The 17,655-nt window shown below is 39.9% G+C and overlaps 1 protein-coding gene across 4 annotated transcripts in view; it reads left to right on the top strand.

Annotated features, from left to right (window-relative positions):
• The window catches only part of TRPC6 (transient receptor potential cation channel subfamily C member 6), a 112,928-nt gene extending 95,867 nt beyond the window's left edge, over nucleotides 1–17,061 (top strand). For 3 of the 4 annotated variants that reach the window (XM_055304750.1, XM_055304751.1, XM_055304753.1), the window contains 6 exons: nucleotides 754–949; nucleotides 1,935–2,138; nucleotides 5,736–5,810; nucleotides 13,909–13,992; nucleotides 15,537–15,612; nucleotides 16,143–17,061. In XM_055304750.1, the coding sequence (XP_055160725.1) occupies nucleotides 754–949; nucleotides 1,935–2,138; nucleotides 5,736–5,810; nucleotides 13,909–13,992; nucleotides 15,537–15,612; nucleotides 16,143–16,294 (787 nt within the window). In that variant the 3' untranslated portion in view covers nucleotides 16,295–17,061. Of the gene's footprint in view, nucleotides 1–753; nucleotides 950–1,934; nucleotides 2,139–5,735; nucleotides 5,811–7,980; nucleotides 8,443–13,908; nucleotides 13,993–15,536; nucleotides 15,613–16,142 lie in introns of those variants that run through there. The other variant, XM_055304752.1, reaches the window with a different exon arrangement.
• The last annotated feature ends 594 nt before the right edge of the window (nucleotides 17,062–17,655 follow it).

The raw sequence follows: 17,655 nt of genomic DNA, 5'->3' as shown, positions 1-17,655 counted from the left end.
AGTGCAGTTTATCAAAGAAATGAAACCAGCTCGGTTAAGCAGAGGGGCTTAGCTTTGGTCAATAATTATGCATAAAGCATTGAAATTCCTACCTAAGACTTGTCAGTGATTTTGATAATAGTGTCTATGTGTATAATTGTCATATTTTCCTTAAGACACACACTATTATTATTTATTTATTGGATACAAGTAGAAGTATAGATGAGCAGAAAGCCTAAAAGGACTCTAACAAATTGTGTTGTTTTTTTTTAAGATTTTATTTATTTAATCATGAGAGACACAGAGAGACAGAGGCGCAGGACAGAGGGAGAGGTAGGCTCCCTGCGGGGAGCCCGATGCAGAACTCGATCCCAGCACCCCAGGATCACGCCCAGAGCCGAAGGCAGATGCTCAACCACTGAGCCACCCAGGCGTCCCACAAATTGTGTTATTTTTATTAAATAATACACTTAACACTTCCATTGCCAAGGCTATGGATTATGAAAATGTTGCTACCTGTGGTTATCAAGTTGTTGATAGCATTTATTAAGTGCTTATTATGTGCCAGATACTGAGCTTAGTGCTTCATCCCTGCAACCATCCAGGAAATAAAACTTACTGTACCCATTTTACAGAAAATAGGTTTAGAAAAGTAAAGAATTTTCTCATGAATATCTAGTTATTTGCAAAGATACTAAATCAACTTAATTCTATTATGGGATGATAGTCATTTATACACTTCATTATTTACTTTCTCTCTTTATTTTCTCCCAGAGTTGAGGAGAGTTTTAAGACACTGTTCTGGGCTATATTTGGACTTTCTGAAGTGAAATCAGTGGTCATCAACTATAATCACAAGTTCATTGAAAACATCGGTTATGTTCTTTATGGAGTCTATAATGTCATAATGGTCATTGTTTTGCTAAATATGCTGATTGCAATGATCAACAGTTCATTCCAGGAAATTGAGGTATGATTTCCGTACATTTGTGTACTCGTGATGACATGAACAGTTGTGTATTCCATGATGACACGTGCAGTTGTGTACTCCATTATGATGTGAACATGTGTGTACTCCTTGATGACACGTATAGTTATGTACTCCATGACAATGTGTACATGTGTACTCCATGATGTGTACACTTGTGTACTCCATGATGACATGGACAGTTGTGTACTCTATAATGACACATACATTTGTATACTCCATGACAAAATGTACGTGTGTGTACTCCGTGACGACATGCTTTACCTTATTCTGGGCATCAGTTCAGCAATGCTGGTGGAAGTACAGGCTGCTTTTCCTCTTTTGTTCTTTGCCTGTTTTATATACTTGTCTGGCCGGTAATCTATAAAATTTTCACTCTTTGCTTCCAAATGCAACATTGATGGGTGTAGGGGGATAGTTAAGTCAGAAGGAGGAAAAATGTTACCTGATTTATTATTGGTTTTTTTTTTAAAGAAAACTTAGAAATACTATGTCAGCTTGAATTTATATTTTATTTTTAAAAATTATTGCTTACAAATACCACTAGTCTCCAAATCTTTTTGGTAGTGATGTTTAAAGTTGACCCTCTCTCAAATTTAGAGTGAGAGAATAAGTGTTTATTCCAGAAATTTCAGAGGGTGTCCCAAATTAAGTTATGATCTCTTGCAGAACAAAAGAGTGAATAATTATATGGTATTTTTTTAGAATGTAGAAAAATACATTTATATCTTTCAGTGTTTTTGTAAACATATGCACATTTTGAGCTCTGTAGTTCTGCAAGCCTGATAAAAATTTCAGACAGCTTTTGGAAGGAGTGTCTGAGTAGAGCCTTAACATTTTAAAAAAATCTTGGACTGGTCTTTGTGGTCTGAGAGTGTTTGCAGGCACCTAGCTATGCAATATTAGAAGAATCCCAGTAATTCTGTTTATGCATCTCTTTGCTAAACTGTCATGTGTATTTGTATAGGATGATGCTGATGTAGAATGGAAATTTGCAAGGGCCAAACTTTGGTTTTCCTACTTTGAGGAGGGAAGAACTCTACCTGTTCCTTTCAACCTGGTGCCGAGTCCAAAGTCCCTGTTTTATCTCTTACTGAGACTTAAAAAATGGATTTCTGAGATGTTCCAGGGCCATAAGAAAGGTTTCCAGGAGGATGCAGAGATGAACAAGGTAATATGACTTGATAACTTAAAATTATATTTTTAAACACTATGATCATTAAAACCACACATCCCTTTAGAAAGAAGTGGTCCAAAAAAAAAAAAAAAAAAAAAAGAAAGAAAGAAGTGGTCCATGGTGACATGTCCCATCGTTCCCAGATCAGCATGGTCCTTTGGCTTGTGTCTGTTTAACAGGAGCACACTGGATATTTCTTACTTAAAAGAATATAGGAAAAATCCATGAAATGTAACTATAATAGTGTATTACATTATCTGTAAGGGGCCCCATTTTTGCTGTTGAAGCTACATGCCTCTACGTTACCTTCGATTCTCACTGCAGGATAAAGCATCAGTAGCTGATTATGACTTGGGGGAATTTGACAGACTCTTAACTTCTACAGTGAAAACTTCAGAAATCAATTACTTGCATGTAATATGGAAGACAAGGCTTGGCACTGAGTCATTCAAGAAAGAAAGATCTAAGGGTATCAACTGGAAACAATTATCCTATGAGGCAATGCAATCTCAAGAAGCCCTAGAAGAAACACAACATGTAGATGAGGGGTAGCAGTCCATTCATAAATGTTTGAGGCACATGTGGGATGTTGTGTAGAACTGTGTACGGGGTGGGGGCAGTGACTCTGCTGAAGCAGTACTCTCCAGTTGGGGGAACACTGAGAGACAGATTCCTTCAGACAAGAGGGGCCAGCATGGGGGACAGGTCTGGATAAGGTGTCATGGGATGGGGAATGGGAGGAACTGGCTATTCCATCCAAAGAAGGAGGATTGAAGGGGAACAAGGTGAGTATCTTTAGAACTCCTAATTTTGACTATGGTATATATACTTGTGTTTTTGTCTCTTCAAAAACAAGAAGAGAGGCAATGGGCAAAAGTTGCAAATAGTTCAATTTTAGTTCAGTGTAAAAACAAACTTATCATAATAAGATCTATTCAACAGAGTGGGCTGTCTTGTGAAGTAGTAAGTTCCATCATTGCAAACAATCAGTAAATGTTGGATGACCAATATTAGGGTTTATAAAAGATCTTCCTACAGTGAGTGGGCAGTTGAGCCAAATGATTATAACATCTTGCAGTTCTAAGATTCTATCACTGAGAGAAAAGAGAAACATTCTAATTTCTGCTGTTTACCATTGACCTGTTGGGATTCTCAAGTAAATAATAAGCTTTCTGAGCTTTAGTTTCTCCAGCTGTGCTGTGGTAATTTATATCAACATCATAAAGATAAAAATCAAATAAATATGTAACAGGACTTTGAGGATTATAAAGCCTTCTTTACATGTAGTTATATTATTTATGTGAAATTTTTGGAGAAATACACCATTTACTGCATTCTTCCAGTGTTTTAACTTCTAAAATTCAGTGAGTTGATGGCAGGAATTTCTCTCATTTTACTTTAAGTGTGGAGTTTACAGGTCTAATTAGGACTGCAACCTGAGGGCCCCTGGGGGGGCTCAGTCGATTGAGCATCCAACTCTTGGGGTCCGCTCAATTCATGGTCTAGGGGTCATGAGATTGAGCACTGGGGCAGGCTCTGCACTCAATGGGGAGTCTGCTTGAGATTCTCCTTCTCCCTCTCCCTCTGCCCCTCCTCTCTCTCACGCAAATAAATAATCTTTTAAAAAAGAACTGCAGATTGGCAGAATTAATATTGTGAAAATGTCAATGTTACTCAGGGCAATTTACACGTTTAATGCAATCCCTATCAAAATACCATGGACTTTCTTCAGAGAGTTAGAACAAATTATTTTAAGATTTGTGTGGAATCAGAAAAGACCCCAAATAGCCAGGGGAATTTTAAAAAAGAAAACCATAGCTGGGGGCATCACAATGCCAGATTTCAGGTTGTACTACAAAGCTGTGGTCAAAAGGACAGTGTGGTACTGGCACAAAAACAGACACATAGATCAATGGAACAGAATAGAGAACCCAGAAGTGGACCCTGAACTTTATGGTCAACTAATATTCGATAAAGGAGGAAAGACTATCCACTGGAAGAAAGACAGTCTCTTCAATAAATGGTGCTGGGAAAATTGGACATCCACATGCAGAAGAATGAAACTAGACCACTCTCTTGCACCATACACAAAGATAAACTCAAAATGGATGAAAGATCTAAATGTGAGACAAGATTCCATCAAAATCCTAGAGGAGAACACAGGCAACACCCTTTTTGAACTTGGCCACAGTAACTTCTTGCAAGATACATCCACGAAAGCAAAAGAAACAAAAGCAAAAATGAACTATTGGGACTTCATCAAGATAAGAAGCTTTTGCACAGCAAAGGATACAGTCAACAAAACTCAAAGACAACCTACAGAATGGGAGAAGATATTTGCAAATAACATATCAGATAAAGGGCTAGTTTCCAAAATCTATAAAGAACTTATTAAACTCAACAGCAAAGAAACAAACAATCCAATCATGAAATGGGCAAAAGACATGAAGAGAAATCTCACAGAGGAAGACATAGACATGGCCAACATGCACATGAGAAAATGCTCTGCATCACTTGCCATCAGGGAAATACAAATCAAAACCACAAGGAGATACCACCTCACACTGGGGAAAATTAACAAGGCAGGAAACCACAAATGTTGGAGAGGATGCGGAGAAAAGGGAACCCTCTTGCACTGGGGGTGGGAATGTGAACTGGTGCAGCCACTCTGGAAAACTGTGTGGAGGTTCCTCAAAGAGTTAAAAATAGACCTGCCCTACAACCCAGCAATTGCACTGTTAGGGATTTACCCCAAAGATTCAGATGCAATGAAACGCCTGGACACCTGCACCCCGATGTTTCTAGCAGCCATGTCCACAATAGCCCAACTGTGGAAGGAGCCTCGGTGTCTATCGAAAGATGAATGGATAAAGAAGATGTGGTTTATGTATACAATGGAATATTACTCAGCCATTAGAAACGACAAATACCCACCATTTGCTTCAACGTGGATGGAACTGGAGGGTATTATGCTGAGTGAAGTAAGTCAATCGGAGAAGGACAAACATTATATGTTCTCATTCATTTGGGGAATATGAATAATAGTGAAAGGGAATAGAAGGGAAGGGAGAAGAAATGTGTGGGAGATATCAGAAAGGGAGACAGAACATAAAGACTCCTAACTCTGGGAAATGAACTAGGGGTGGTGGAAGGGGAGGAGGGCAGGGGGTGGGGGTGAATGGGTGACGGGCACTGAAGGGGACACTTGACAGGATGAGCACTGGGTGTTATTCTGTATGTTGGTAAATTGAACACCAATAAAATTAATTTATTAAAAAAATAATAATAAAAAATAAAAATAAAAAAGAACTGCAAAAAAAATTTAAAAATAAAAAAATAAAAATCAATAAATAAATAAAAACTGCAACCTGCGAGCATTCATTGTCCAGATGAAATTTCTAAGTGCTTACCACTGGGAAGAACCCAGTAAGCACATGTTTCTCTTCTTGAAACTTGCTATATAATTAGACCAGGTGACTTTTAAAATACAAAATAAAGAATGACATTGTTTTTGTAATTCAAAATGTAGAATTAGCAATTATATTTTTACTATTTTTATTTTTATTAATTATTTTTTTCTATTTTTAAAAGAGAAATGAAGAAAATAAATTTGGAATTTTGGGAAGTCATGAAGACCTTTCAAAATTACCACTTGACAAAAAACAGGTAAGATCATACCTGAAAATATGATGTCATGCATGTGACCAGGCTGATATGTTCAGAGAAAAGGACAGGTGTTCAGAAGCAACTTCAAGAAATAGATAATAGACCTGTGAAAAAAAGTTAACTATTTTAATAATGCCTCAAAGAATCTGTCATGGAGGGGTGAAAATAATCAGCAAAAAGAATTACATATATATATATATATATATATATATTTAAGACCGAGAGTAACCATATATTTTGGGGTACTTACGGGTGATGAAAAATAGGGATAGTGACGTGAAGAAGGAAGCATAGAAAAGATGGAGGAAGTCATCAGGGAGCCAGTGGGAACTGGCTGGCATCCCTGCAGTGGGGCAGGTGGCAGGATGCAGCCCTAGCGGCAATGATAGAAACTCAGTGGCCCCTGCAGTCAGTGGACTCCTGAGCCCTGCAAGTACATCAGCTCCTACCGGAATGGCAGACTTCCCTACCATGAGGAAATTTGCTTCCTTCTCCTAGGGTGCACATAGTAGGGGTGCAATATGCACTTGTTACCAAGGGATATTAGAGATGACATTGTTAGAAGATGGGCCAGGTAGCAGGTAGGACTTGAATTCAGTTGCACATAATTAAAAAAAGAATCATGGTGGCTTAAATAAGATGATTGTGTGTCCCTCTCCTTGAATGCTTCAGAATTAGGCCACATAAGACTGTTGTCAGCATGGCGCCTCTGATTCCCTGGATGATTTTGCTGTAGTCAGAGGCGAGATGACGGCCTCCCCCTCTGCCCATCACCGTGGCTTCTCAGATGATGAACGGAGGCATTTCTTTGCTTGCTGGCTAAAGCAGCCTGGGCCCTTGGAAGTGCCTCCCAGTTCCTTTGTGGTTGCTCCTTAGCCAGACTTGCAAATGCCTGGGAGGGGCGGGGAGGCCATTTAGCTTTGTTTTTGAGCTAAGTACTTGCCGCCCTCAGCAGAATAGGAATTCTAGGAAGTAGGGATCAGGATTGATCTTAGTCCTCGGAAGATTGGGGCCCAGTAGCAGTAATTCATGGTGCTTCACTGACCCTCACTTCCCTTGTCTATAAACTAGGCATGGCCAGTTGTCAACCCATCACGCACCACTGCTGGGAGCATATGATGATGCTTTGTGAATGGCAGACATACTTGTGCCACACGTGTGGTGCATGCATGAGAATAAATCATTGGACAAATAGGAAAATTCAAGGGAATTTAAATGCTTTTTTTTCCTTTATGATAGAAGCTATAGTATCTCGGAAATCAAATAACCCTATTTTCTTTGTAATTTCTACAAAAATGTAGAAAATTAAAATTTATTTTAATATCTGAAAAATACACTTTTTAACAGATTTATTTTAGAGAGAGAGAGAGAGCACATGTGTGAAGACAGGCAGGAAGGGCAGGGGGGAGAAAGAAAATCCAAGGAGATCCTACCGGCACTAAGCGCAGAGCCCAACACGGGGCTTGATCCCATGACCCTGAGATCCCAACACAACCCCAAATCCCAATATGGCCCAGAGACCACAACCCAAGTCAACACAAAGAGTCGGTCGCTCACCCAAGTGAGCTACCCAGGCACCATGTAATTTATATCTTTTAAAGGAGGCTTGGCTCACTTCACATTTTCCAATAGAACATTTTAATCCTGGATTAAAATAAACTCTTTTATTATTTTTTATTGGAGTTCAATTTGCCAACATATAGCATAACACCCAGTGTTCATCCCGTCAAGTGCCCCCCTCAGTGCCCGTCATCCAGTCACCCTAACCCCCCGCCCACCTCCCTTTCCACCACCCCTTGTTCGTTTCCTGGAGTTAGGAGTCTCATGTTCTGTTACCCTCTCTGATATTTAAGAGCATTCCTGACCTGTAGTATCTGCCTCTAGTTGTGAATCAATAACAAGTCAATTCTAGTATCAGTCTCACTGTCCAGAGACTCTTTGGTGTATTTGTGTGTCTTGGCTCTTGTGGTAATGGGCTGCTCACACCTTCTGTCAGGGTGTGTGATGAGCCGACGGCCTCCAGCACCCAGGGCCCAAGGCTGCCCACCCTAGCCACACTCTAGGTCCCAGGCCTTTCTGGCCAGTGCATGACCCTCCCTGGGGCCACATCTGTACTGCTGTTTCCTGTTGGCTTGACTGGTTCTCAGTCTTGCTCTCCCCTCTGTTGCAGGTGAGCTGAGCCTCAGGGTCTGGAAGTGTCTTCTGCCTCCCCTGCTCCTATTCCCCATTATCTTCCAGAGGCATGATTCTGGATACATCTCATACTTCTAACTGTCTTGGCGTTTGGTTCCTAGAAGACCAGAGTAACACAACTATCCTCTTTACTTTGCTTGGCCCGTAAGCCTGTGATGAACAAAACTTGGGGCACGTGCCAGACACGTATTCCTGGGAGAATGCTTTTTAAAGAAACTGTTTATATTTCGAATCATTTTTGCCTATTGTGGACTCCCACTGGAAATGTGTGGCTCTGACAGGTACCAAGGAAAGTTATGCGCCCTTACCCAACGTGGGTAGCTTTTGCTTTCTTTTTCATAAAGTCTAAAACAATTAAGTTTCCATTTCATTTGGATCTTCTCTCTGACCCCTTGAGGATCACAGTGGTCAGTTTGCACCAGCACTGTCTTCACAGGTTCTCCAGATGCACCATGGAAACCAGTAGGGTGAGCCAAATTAAAATACATATTGAAGCAAAGTAAGCAGACCTGCTTATTATCTTTGATTATATTCTGCAGCTCTGAAGGTCCGTGAATTCAGTGGTTGCTAGCATTCACTTTTCAGGTACAGTCTGAAAGGATAGTGTAGTTAAAGTCAGTTCTCTGTCATAACACGTGACTTGTTTAAACCTGAAAGTGCCAAATAACTGCTCTCTGCAAGCTCCAGGAAAGACTACTTTCTTGGAAAGTGGTCAGCTTCAGAGCCAGCTTGTGCGCCCTCCACAGTAGGCCGACGTGGAGCACAGATGTGTTATTTTAGCATTTTCTGTCTATTCTACACTGGGTTGAGTGGGATGTGGAGATTTTTTTTCAATTAGTTGTTTATCTAGGAACTGTGTCCTTTAGCCTGAATTAGATTGGAGGCTATCTTTTCAATCATCAAATGAAATAATTATATAACATAACAGTTCCAGATCATCAGTATCACCAGGGCCAGTTCTCCAGTTGATTTTGTACAGGTTCTCAATCCTCTCTTTCAGGTATATTGAGTTAAAATCCCTGGCAGTGGAGCTGGGAAACGTATATTCTAATAAGATCTTAAGCAATTTCTAATGCTCGTCTGGGTGTGGGAATATTTCATTCCCTGAATGACTTTGTCATGGACACATCAGTAAGCAGAAATATTCAGCAGAGCATCTCCAGAAAAGGTAGACTAGATTAAAATGCAACAAGGCCTGAACCCACATTGTAGGTGTTAGATACTCATCCTTCTATGCAATAGTGATGACTGCTACACATGTGGAGTGCCGTTTGTATACATACCAGGATCTGGATTCTACACACCTTATCTCTTCAACTGTCACATTACCTCTGAGAGGGAGGGAATGTTATTTCTTCTATTTTATGCATTAGAAACTGGAGAATATAGAGCTGAAGTAATGGCCCAAAATCTCATTTCACACAAATGACAGAGTCAGATCTACTTGATTCCAAAGCAAGAGCTTTATAAGCACTGTACCACATGGTTGTCTCTTGTCTGCATCCCTGCTGACAGCACATAGGTGTCTATACCGTTTTAGCTCAGGGCTTTGTTCCCAGCCTTAGGCTAAATGCTAATACCAAGCTAATTACTAGGAAATGAGCAAGAGAAAACATGAAGAAGGCAGGAAATGTGGTATAAAAGCAAAAGATAGGCAACCATTCCTTCAGAGTGTGTCTCTCACACACACATGGAGTGTGTCTGCATATTAGGAGCAGAGCTTCCACCCACAAGCTCTCCCTCCCCACTCCTGTTGGATCTTCCATGTCAGTACCATCTGCAGAAACCCAAATCCCTGAGGTATAAATGCTATTCATATCACCTCTAGAGTCCCCTTTGACTTTCCAGGCTTCTTTAGTGGGTGTGGATGGCAGCAGATCTCCATTAGCCTTTCCCGTCACCAGGTGGTAAGAGGGCTCCTTTGCAGCACTGAGTTTCCCCTATACCATTTCTTTCATATAATTGTTTAACATGTATTTGTTAAATACTGACTACATATTAGAAACTGATTAGAATTTTTTGTTGCATCCAGATCATATTTTTGCTTGCATCAATTTTTGCTTGCATCCAGATCATATTTCAAGTTTAGAGAAGAATTAGTCACATAAAAGTGATCCAAATTAATTTATAACTGTTTAGTCACAGACCATTTAACTATACCGGTGGTTCCCAGCCAGGGGTGCTCTTGATTCCCCCACTCCCAGTACCTCAGGGTACAGCTGTGATTCCTGGAGACATTCTGGCTGTCGCCACCAGAGAGGGAGCTGTTTTTGGCATCTTATAGGCAGAGGCTGTGCAGAGCCTCTGAGGCAGAGCATCTCATAGGGATGCTGCTTACCATTCTACCATGCACAGGATGCCCCCACAATAAAGAATATAAAGAATTATCTAGCCCAAAGTTCAAAAATGTTGCAGTTGAGAGACTCTGGACCATATACATGGAGTGCACACAGTGGTGGGGGTGCCGTGTCTTGTGCCAGAACTGGACGAACACCCAGTAGCTGTGGTTATTGACACTCAACATCTGTACTCTGGAACATCTACACTCATACACATTCTCAGATGAACAGAGTACCACTTTCTGGCATTCCTGCCACTGTTACTTCTTCTATGCCACCCAGTGTAGGGCGTCTGCCTCATGCCTTAAATTCATTCTTCTTGTTTCACTTGTATCTTTACCATTAAGTTGAGCTGCCACCAACTGGTTTATCAACCTAGATTGCACATGTCTCATATAGCAAGGTGTCTAGAAAGCAAGTGAACCCCATCAGTGACTCCAAAGTACTTCTTCCTTCATTTCACCAACCAGTGCTTTCTGAGCACCTGTCAAGGGTCAGGCTGGCTCTAGCGACACCAAGATGAGGCCAACAAAATCCCTCCTTCCATCAGAGCCCAGGAGGATATAGACAGTAAACACATAACCAAGCCAGTGAATAAAATGATTGTCAATTGTGAAACATTAGAAAGGATACAAGAGGCCTAGCTTGTGCGGGATCTATTTTTCATGGAGTGAGCAGGAAAGGCCTTATTGAGGAGCTTAGGTTTTCAGCTAAAACCCAAAGGGTTAGGCAGAGTAAACACTCAGCCAGAGGCAAAGGCTGTTTCAGGGAGTAGAATAGCAAACACAGACTTAAATCAGAAAAAGAGGAAATGAAAGAGGGCCTTGTGATGTTAATATAATATTCAGTTCCAAAAAAAAATCTCAAAAGGATGATCTCCACAGGTGTATGGTGTTGTGAGCTGCCTTGCCGATGATTGGCATATCAAGCATGAAGGCCCACACATTCATCTTCAAAAAAATCTCAAAGAAACATAAGTTTTCACTTTCCTCCTTCCATGAACACCTTTTGGACATACTAGTGGCCTCTAATGACAGAAGGGATTATTTCAATCATGAGGCTGACAGTTCATGAATAGATAGCAAATGAATCAAAGGCATGAGGCCAAGGACTCCCTTTTCTGCTATGAATCTGTCCTCACCCTCCGTGCTCTATCATAACACATGGGGGATGAAAGTGAGCTTGAATCTAGTCATCACATGTAATGAAGCCCTTATGGCACAAATCCTGGTCAAAGCCAGGAAGAATTATACTGCCATAAAAATAAAGGAATAACTATATTCTAAAAAATAAATATTAAAACTTACATTATTAAAAATATCATTGAAGTTTGCATTTGTCTCACAGATTAATATATTAGTAGGACTTGAAGAAGTACAGGTGTCTCCTGGGCCTCCCTTCATAGTCTGAGTGCAGAAGGTTCTGGCATCTCCCCTACTGCTGCACAGCAGCCCGTGGCAGAGCCAGAGAGTTCCGTCTTCACATTCTGTCAAGAGCTCTTTTGAAGAATCCAAGCTGCCTCTCTTTGGTTAATTTTGTCAACAGTATACTTTTCTCTTAATGTTTTCCAAAGTTAATATAAAGTAAAAGAATGTGGATATTTTGCTGACACTATTAGGTCCGAAGAAAAGCAGAAATAGCTACATGGAAAGGTGTGCTATCTACATAGTGTTTTGAAAATTGCATATTGTGTTTTATGGGCCTTACCAGCCTTACCGTATTTCCCCTGTTATAATAACTTGGCTGGATTGTACCTGTTTTATTCTTCATTGAATACCCAGAATCTGTAGCACAGCACCCGCATACAGAGGACCCTCAGTCCATACACACTTGTTCAATGGATGAATGTGTGACTAGCTGTTTTATTTATTTTTTATTACTTAATAAATTTATTTTTTTATTGGTGTTCAATTTGCCAACATTTAGAATAACACCCAGTGCTCATCCCGTCAAGTGCCCGTCACCCAGTCACCCCCACCCCCCCACACACCTCCCCTTCCACCACCCCTAGTTCGTTTCCCAGAGTTAGGAGTCTTTTATGTTCTGTCTCCCTTTCTGATATTTCCCACTCATTTTTTCTCCTTTCCCTTTTATTCCCTTTCTGACTAGCTGTTTTAATTTAGCATGTGGCCACGTAAAGCATCAAAGCATTGAAGTTACGGATTTTAATTCTCAATGAGCTTTACTTAGAGCAGCTTAGATATCATTGGGAAATATAAATCATGGCTGTCTCTGAAGATGGTCCTGAAATTACTTGTCCGCTGGAAAACAGTTGTGCTCTGACAGACAAACAAAAAAACAAGCAAATTGGAGCTGCTGTGTTTTGCTCAAGTTTTCTTACTTACTTCTTTTTAAAACCATTTTTTGTATACATAAACCACATCTTCTTTATCCATTCATCTTTCGATGGACACCGAGGCTCCTTCCACAGTTTGGCTACTGTGGACATTGCTGCTAGAAACATCAGGGTGCAGGTGTCCCGGCGTTTCATTGCATCTGAATCTTTGGGGTATGTATACAATGGAATATTACTCAGCCATTAGAAATGACAAATACCCACCATTTGCTTCAACGTGGATGGAACTGGAGGGTATTATGCTGAGTGAAGTAAGTCAATCGGAGAAGGACAAACATTATATGTTCTCATTCATTTGGGGAATATGAATAATAGTGAAAGGGAATAGAAGGGAAGGGAGAAGAAATGTGTGGGAGATATCAGAAAGGGAGACAGAACATAAAGACTCCTAACTCTGGGAAATGAACTAGGGGTGGTGGAAGGGGAGGAGGGCGGGGGGTGGGGGTGAATGGGTGACGGGCACTGAGGGGACACTTGACGAGATGAGCACTGGGTGTTATTCTGTATGTTGGTAAATTGAACACCAATAAAAATTAATTTATTAAAAAAAACATTTTTTCTTCTTAGAAAATGCCATAAAGAGTTTTTAAATCATTCTCTTAGCATGTTAATATGGTACTTTACAACCTTTTTTTACTGATTGCTTTAGACCTTTGTTATTTGCCTGTTCAAGCAATATATTTTTTGAAAAGTACTGCCCAAATATGATAGTATACAGATTCTAAAATTCAAATACATTAATTAATTGTTTCTTGGCACCTGAACTCTGTCCCACAACCAAGTCTTATGCTGGTGTTCCTCCGGGACCCCCATCACACCCTCCTGCTGGTGTGGATGCTGTGGTCATTTATGCTGGCCTCCTAAGATTAGTGGACTTCTGAGATCTCCACCATTACTCTCCCAACTTGTTTGCCTTTCCCTCCATTGGAGACTTACCTGGGGGCAGATTAAAGCATGACCCTCATGACATGAAATCTCATCTCATGAAGTCTCAGCCATGAAGTCTGTGAGCTCCTCAGAGAAGCCTAATTAGCTGTTGAGTGGCTGAGCACACAACATAAGCTCCTATGATTTATCTTGGAAGACAGACTGCCGAGCAAATTAAATTAAAATGTACATATGTAATGAATAAATTCCTATATATAACTAATAAATCTCCTCACATTATTTAAAAGAAAAAGAGGAATTTCTAATTCTTTTCAAATTACAGCTTGGGCATAGTAAACAATCAAGTGTAAGGAGCTCAGAAGATTTCCAGTTAAACAGTTTCAATAATCCTCCAAGACAGTATCAGGTAAGCATGATTTTTTTAAAGAACTAAGGCTAGTTATTTGTAATATTTGAAATCCCAAACCATGTGATTCTTTATTATTTTTAAGATTTTATTTATTTATTCATGAGGGAGAGAGAGAGAGAGAGAGAGAGAGAGAGAGGCAGAGACACAGGCAGAGGGAGAAGCAGGCTCCATGCAGGGAACCCGATGTGGGACTCGATCCTGGGGCCTCCAGGATCATACCCCGGGCCGAAGGCAGGTGCCCAACGTGCCCAACTCCTGAGCCACCCAGGGATCCCACCATGTGATTCTTTAAATGAAAATGATCTATTATGTTGTTTTCCTCAATATCAAAATAATTCATGAATTCGACACATATGTGGCTGTACTTTCGAAGTTCTGGAGGTACATAAGTAAATAAAACAGATGAAGTCCTGGCATACCAGAGTTTAGAGTCTACATGTTCATTGTGAAGAGTCTATTCTCACAAAAAACATACATAAAAGAGAAAAATGTACCTCAAACTCTACCACTGAGATTTAAAGACTACTCACTTTTGGTGATCTTCTGCCAGGTGATTATATGTGTATATATATAATTTTACATATTCTTCAATGTTATATATATATGTATACATGACATCATATAAATGAGTTAATATTGAAACAACTGTTATTTAAAACATTCACAAAACATATATTCATACTAATTTTAATGTATGTATAGTATTCCTTTGTACTATACAAAGTACTAAGTACTTTCACACTGTACTAAGTACTAAGCATTGGTACTAAGTACTATCACTGTACTAAGTATATAATAATTTATTAAAATAATTTCCTTTTGATTACTTGAAGGGGTTTTTTACATTATAAGTAATACTACGATGAATTACTTGTCCATGCACCCAATTACATTCTTAGAATAAGTTCTTGAAAGTGGAATTTTACTGTCCAACATTTAATTTGGGGTTTAAAGTAAGACTTGGCTTAACTATGTATCCACCCAGGACTTCCTGCACATGATACTGAGCCTGCTACTTTTCATGAAGGTAAAAGCAACATTCTCATGGTAGAAGTCCAGGTACCAGAGAAACTTTGTTATAATGACACTAGTCATTTCTGAATTACTAGCAAGTATAAAATCAAAACTGATTACATTTCTTGGTAAAGGAAGTCAAAAAAGCAGTAACAAGTGTGCATTTGGTTAATTTCTGGTTTCCACATGCAGTACTATCCATACCTTTCACCTCCCCAATGAAAAGGCTGTGTTTTGCTCTTATACTTTGCAAATAAAGTACACGCAATGAACATTGGGGAGTAGATGTTTGCTCTAAACTTATTCCTTTCTCAAGAATTAACTTTGGAGTCATTAATTCTGGTAATGTAAAAATTGCATTAATTACCTGCTGACAGTATGCATTCCTTGCCACATAAATCATCTTAATCTTTGTTATTAGCTATCACTCCTTAAAGTCCTTAGGAAAGAGAGACTTGGACACTTATTCCAAATGAAAGGTTTGTCACAAACATAAAACTGAGCTGATTTCTCCTTTCTTTGTCTAGAAAATTATGAAGAGGCTCATTAAGAGATATGTGCTACAAGCCCAGGTAGATAAGGAGAGTGATGAAGTGAATGAAGGTGAGTTGAACAGAGAGCAGCTGGCCCCTAGCAGGAGTGAAGGCTGCAGGGAAGCTGAAAGGAGAGAGGTGGGAGGGTGAGCCTCCAGGGTTAGGAAAGATGAGGTTCCTCCAACAACTGTCAGGCTGTTAGAGCATCCAGGGAAATGCGCTCATTCTCCACAGTTGGGGCAGATGTCACCTGCTGCATAAGTGACTCTTGCTTTTGGGGTTGGCTTTCAGGGAGGAGGAGGTGGTTGGGAAAAGCAAATACTCTTGCCCCCAACCCAACTCCTGCAAACATTTGTCACCACTGCCTCCTTTTTGGAACATTTGTTGTAATTCTTTCTCTATAGCCTTTTCATTAACCAAAAGCTTAGCTGAGAAAATAGAAATCTGCCCCATTAGGAAGTTTTTTCCTTTGAAAGGATTCAAACTACAGATGTGTGTGGAATTGGGACTGGCTTCATCCTGTTCCAGAATCACTAGATTTCACTAGATTTTCTGCCTGTGTATTTACAGTTGACTTCCTCTCACTCTTGTTTTTCAAAGGGGAACTGAAAGAAATTAAGCAGGATATCTCAAGCCTCCGCTATGAACTCCTTGAAGAAAAAACTCAGACTTCAGAAGACCTAGCAGAACTTATTAGAAAACTTGGGGAGAAATTATCAATGGAACCAAAGCAAGAGGAAAGCAATAGATAATATGCTAAGACTTCCTTTAAAAATCATATTTATTTGTCCAATTGAATTATATTATTTTCCAATTTATTTTTTAAGTGCCAGTGTGACCATCTTTTAAACAAAATGTCCAAAGATAACATGGGTCATCCCATCATCCAAAACCTTAATATTTAATATTTTTGGTGATTAAATTTCATTGTTCAGGCTAAAGTTTACAGATTAGGATGAAAATTGTGCCTGGTTTGATGCCTGTTTTTATGAACTGCTCTTTTGTGTCTAACTATTGTGATGACATAACTGCTGGGTGGCATTTGCCTAGAGGCTATAGTAGCTACAGGTGGCAGGCAGTGACTCCCATGAGGTATTTCTTGTGACAGTGACTTTGGTACTGCTTGCCTGCCTTAGGGGACCCCTGATGATGACTTCCAGCCCTGAAACTGAGGAAATGATGATCTAGCGCTATTTGGAGAATGCTGTTTAATCATCTGCCCTGCTTGGCTCCCACAGAATAAGATTGGTAATATCTGTGCAAAATGCAGTAAAATCTTTCTGATTCATCTTGCTGAAAATTCTACACTTGACAGTGAAAAAGTGCTTCCTCTAATGAACCCTGGAAATGTGGTTTAGTTTATGTGTGTGTATCCACACACATGTGTACATGTGTGTGTATGTGTGCAACATGCACAACTGCATATGAAATGCTTGTCCTATTTTCATTTGCAGCAATATAGACGCTCTAAACCTATTTATCTTATTATTTTTACTGTGACTGAAAAATTACTGACTAAATAAGAACCCTTTATTGGAGAAGTATCAAAGTCAGAAATGAAAAGTGGCAGTGGCCACATTTCCAGCTCTGGAGTCAGGAGCTCCCCATAAATGCCAAACTGCAGCCTCCCACCCCACACTGGCCTAAATGCTCCTGCACAGTTTCCCAGGCACCCCGTGGTGGGAGAGTCCTCACTGTCCTGTGCCCTCCCCACTTCCACCTGTATTGGGGGAACACAGGATCACTGGCTTAGTCTGCTTGGGTGTTCTCGTATCTAGGGCCTTGTTTGCCAGACCCTTTTTTTTAAGTAAAAAAAAAAGTCAGAAATGATTGTGGTTATATAGTCCAATTATAGCATAATTTTATGCTATTTCTGAGGGCAATTGTGAGTGAAGTCCCACATTTGGCATTGAGTATAAAGGAAAGAAGTATTGAGATAACTTGCAAATACTTACCTATCAATTTCAATATGTTCTCCCCTTCTCTCAACATATATCAAACAGGAATCTGTATTTGTACACATTCATGGAGGTTGTTGTTACTGATGATTTGAGGCAACATCTAAAACAACACAAGACTGACAAGATGGTGGAAGAGTAGGAGTCCTCAACTC

Source organism: Nyctereutes procyonoides, unplaced genomic scaffold (genome assembly GCF_905146905.1).
Source record: "Nyctereutes procyonoides isolate TBG_1078 unplaced genomic scaffold, NYPRO_anot_genome, whole genome shotgun sequence".
Taxonomy (NCBI): domain Eukaryota; kingdom Metazoa; phylum Chordata; class Mammalia; order Carnivora; family Canidae; genus Nyctereutes; species Nyctereutes procyonoides.
The sequence above is the reverse complement of the archived record's forward strand: the minus strand, read 5'-3'. Positions and strand labels throughout refer to the sequence as shown.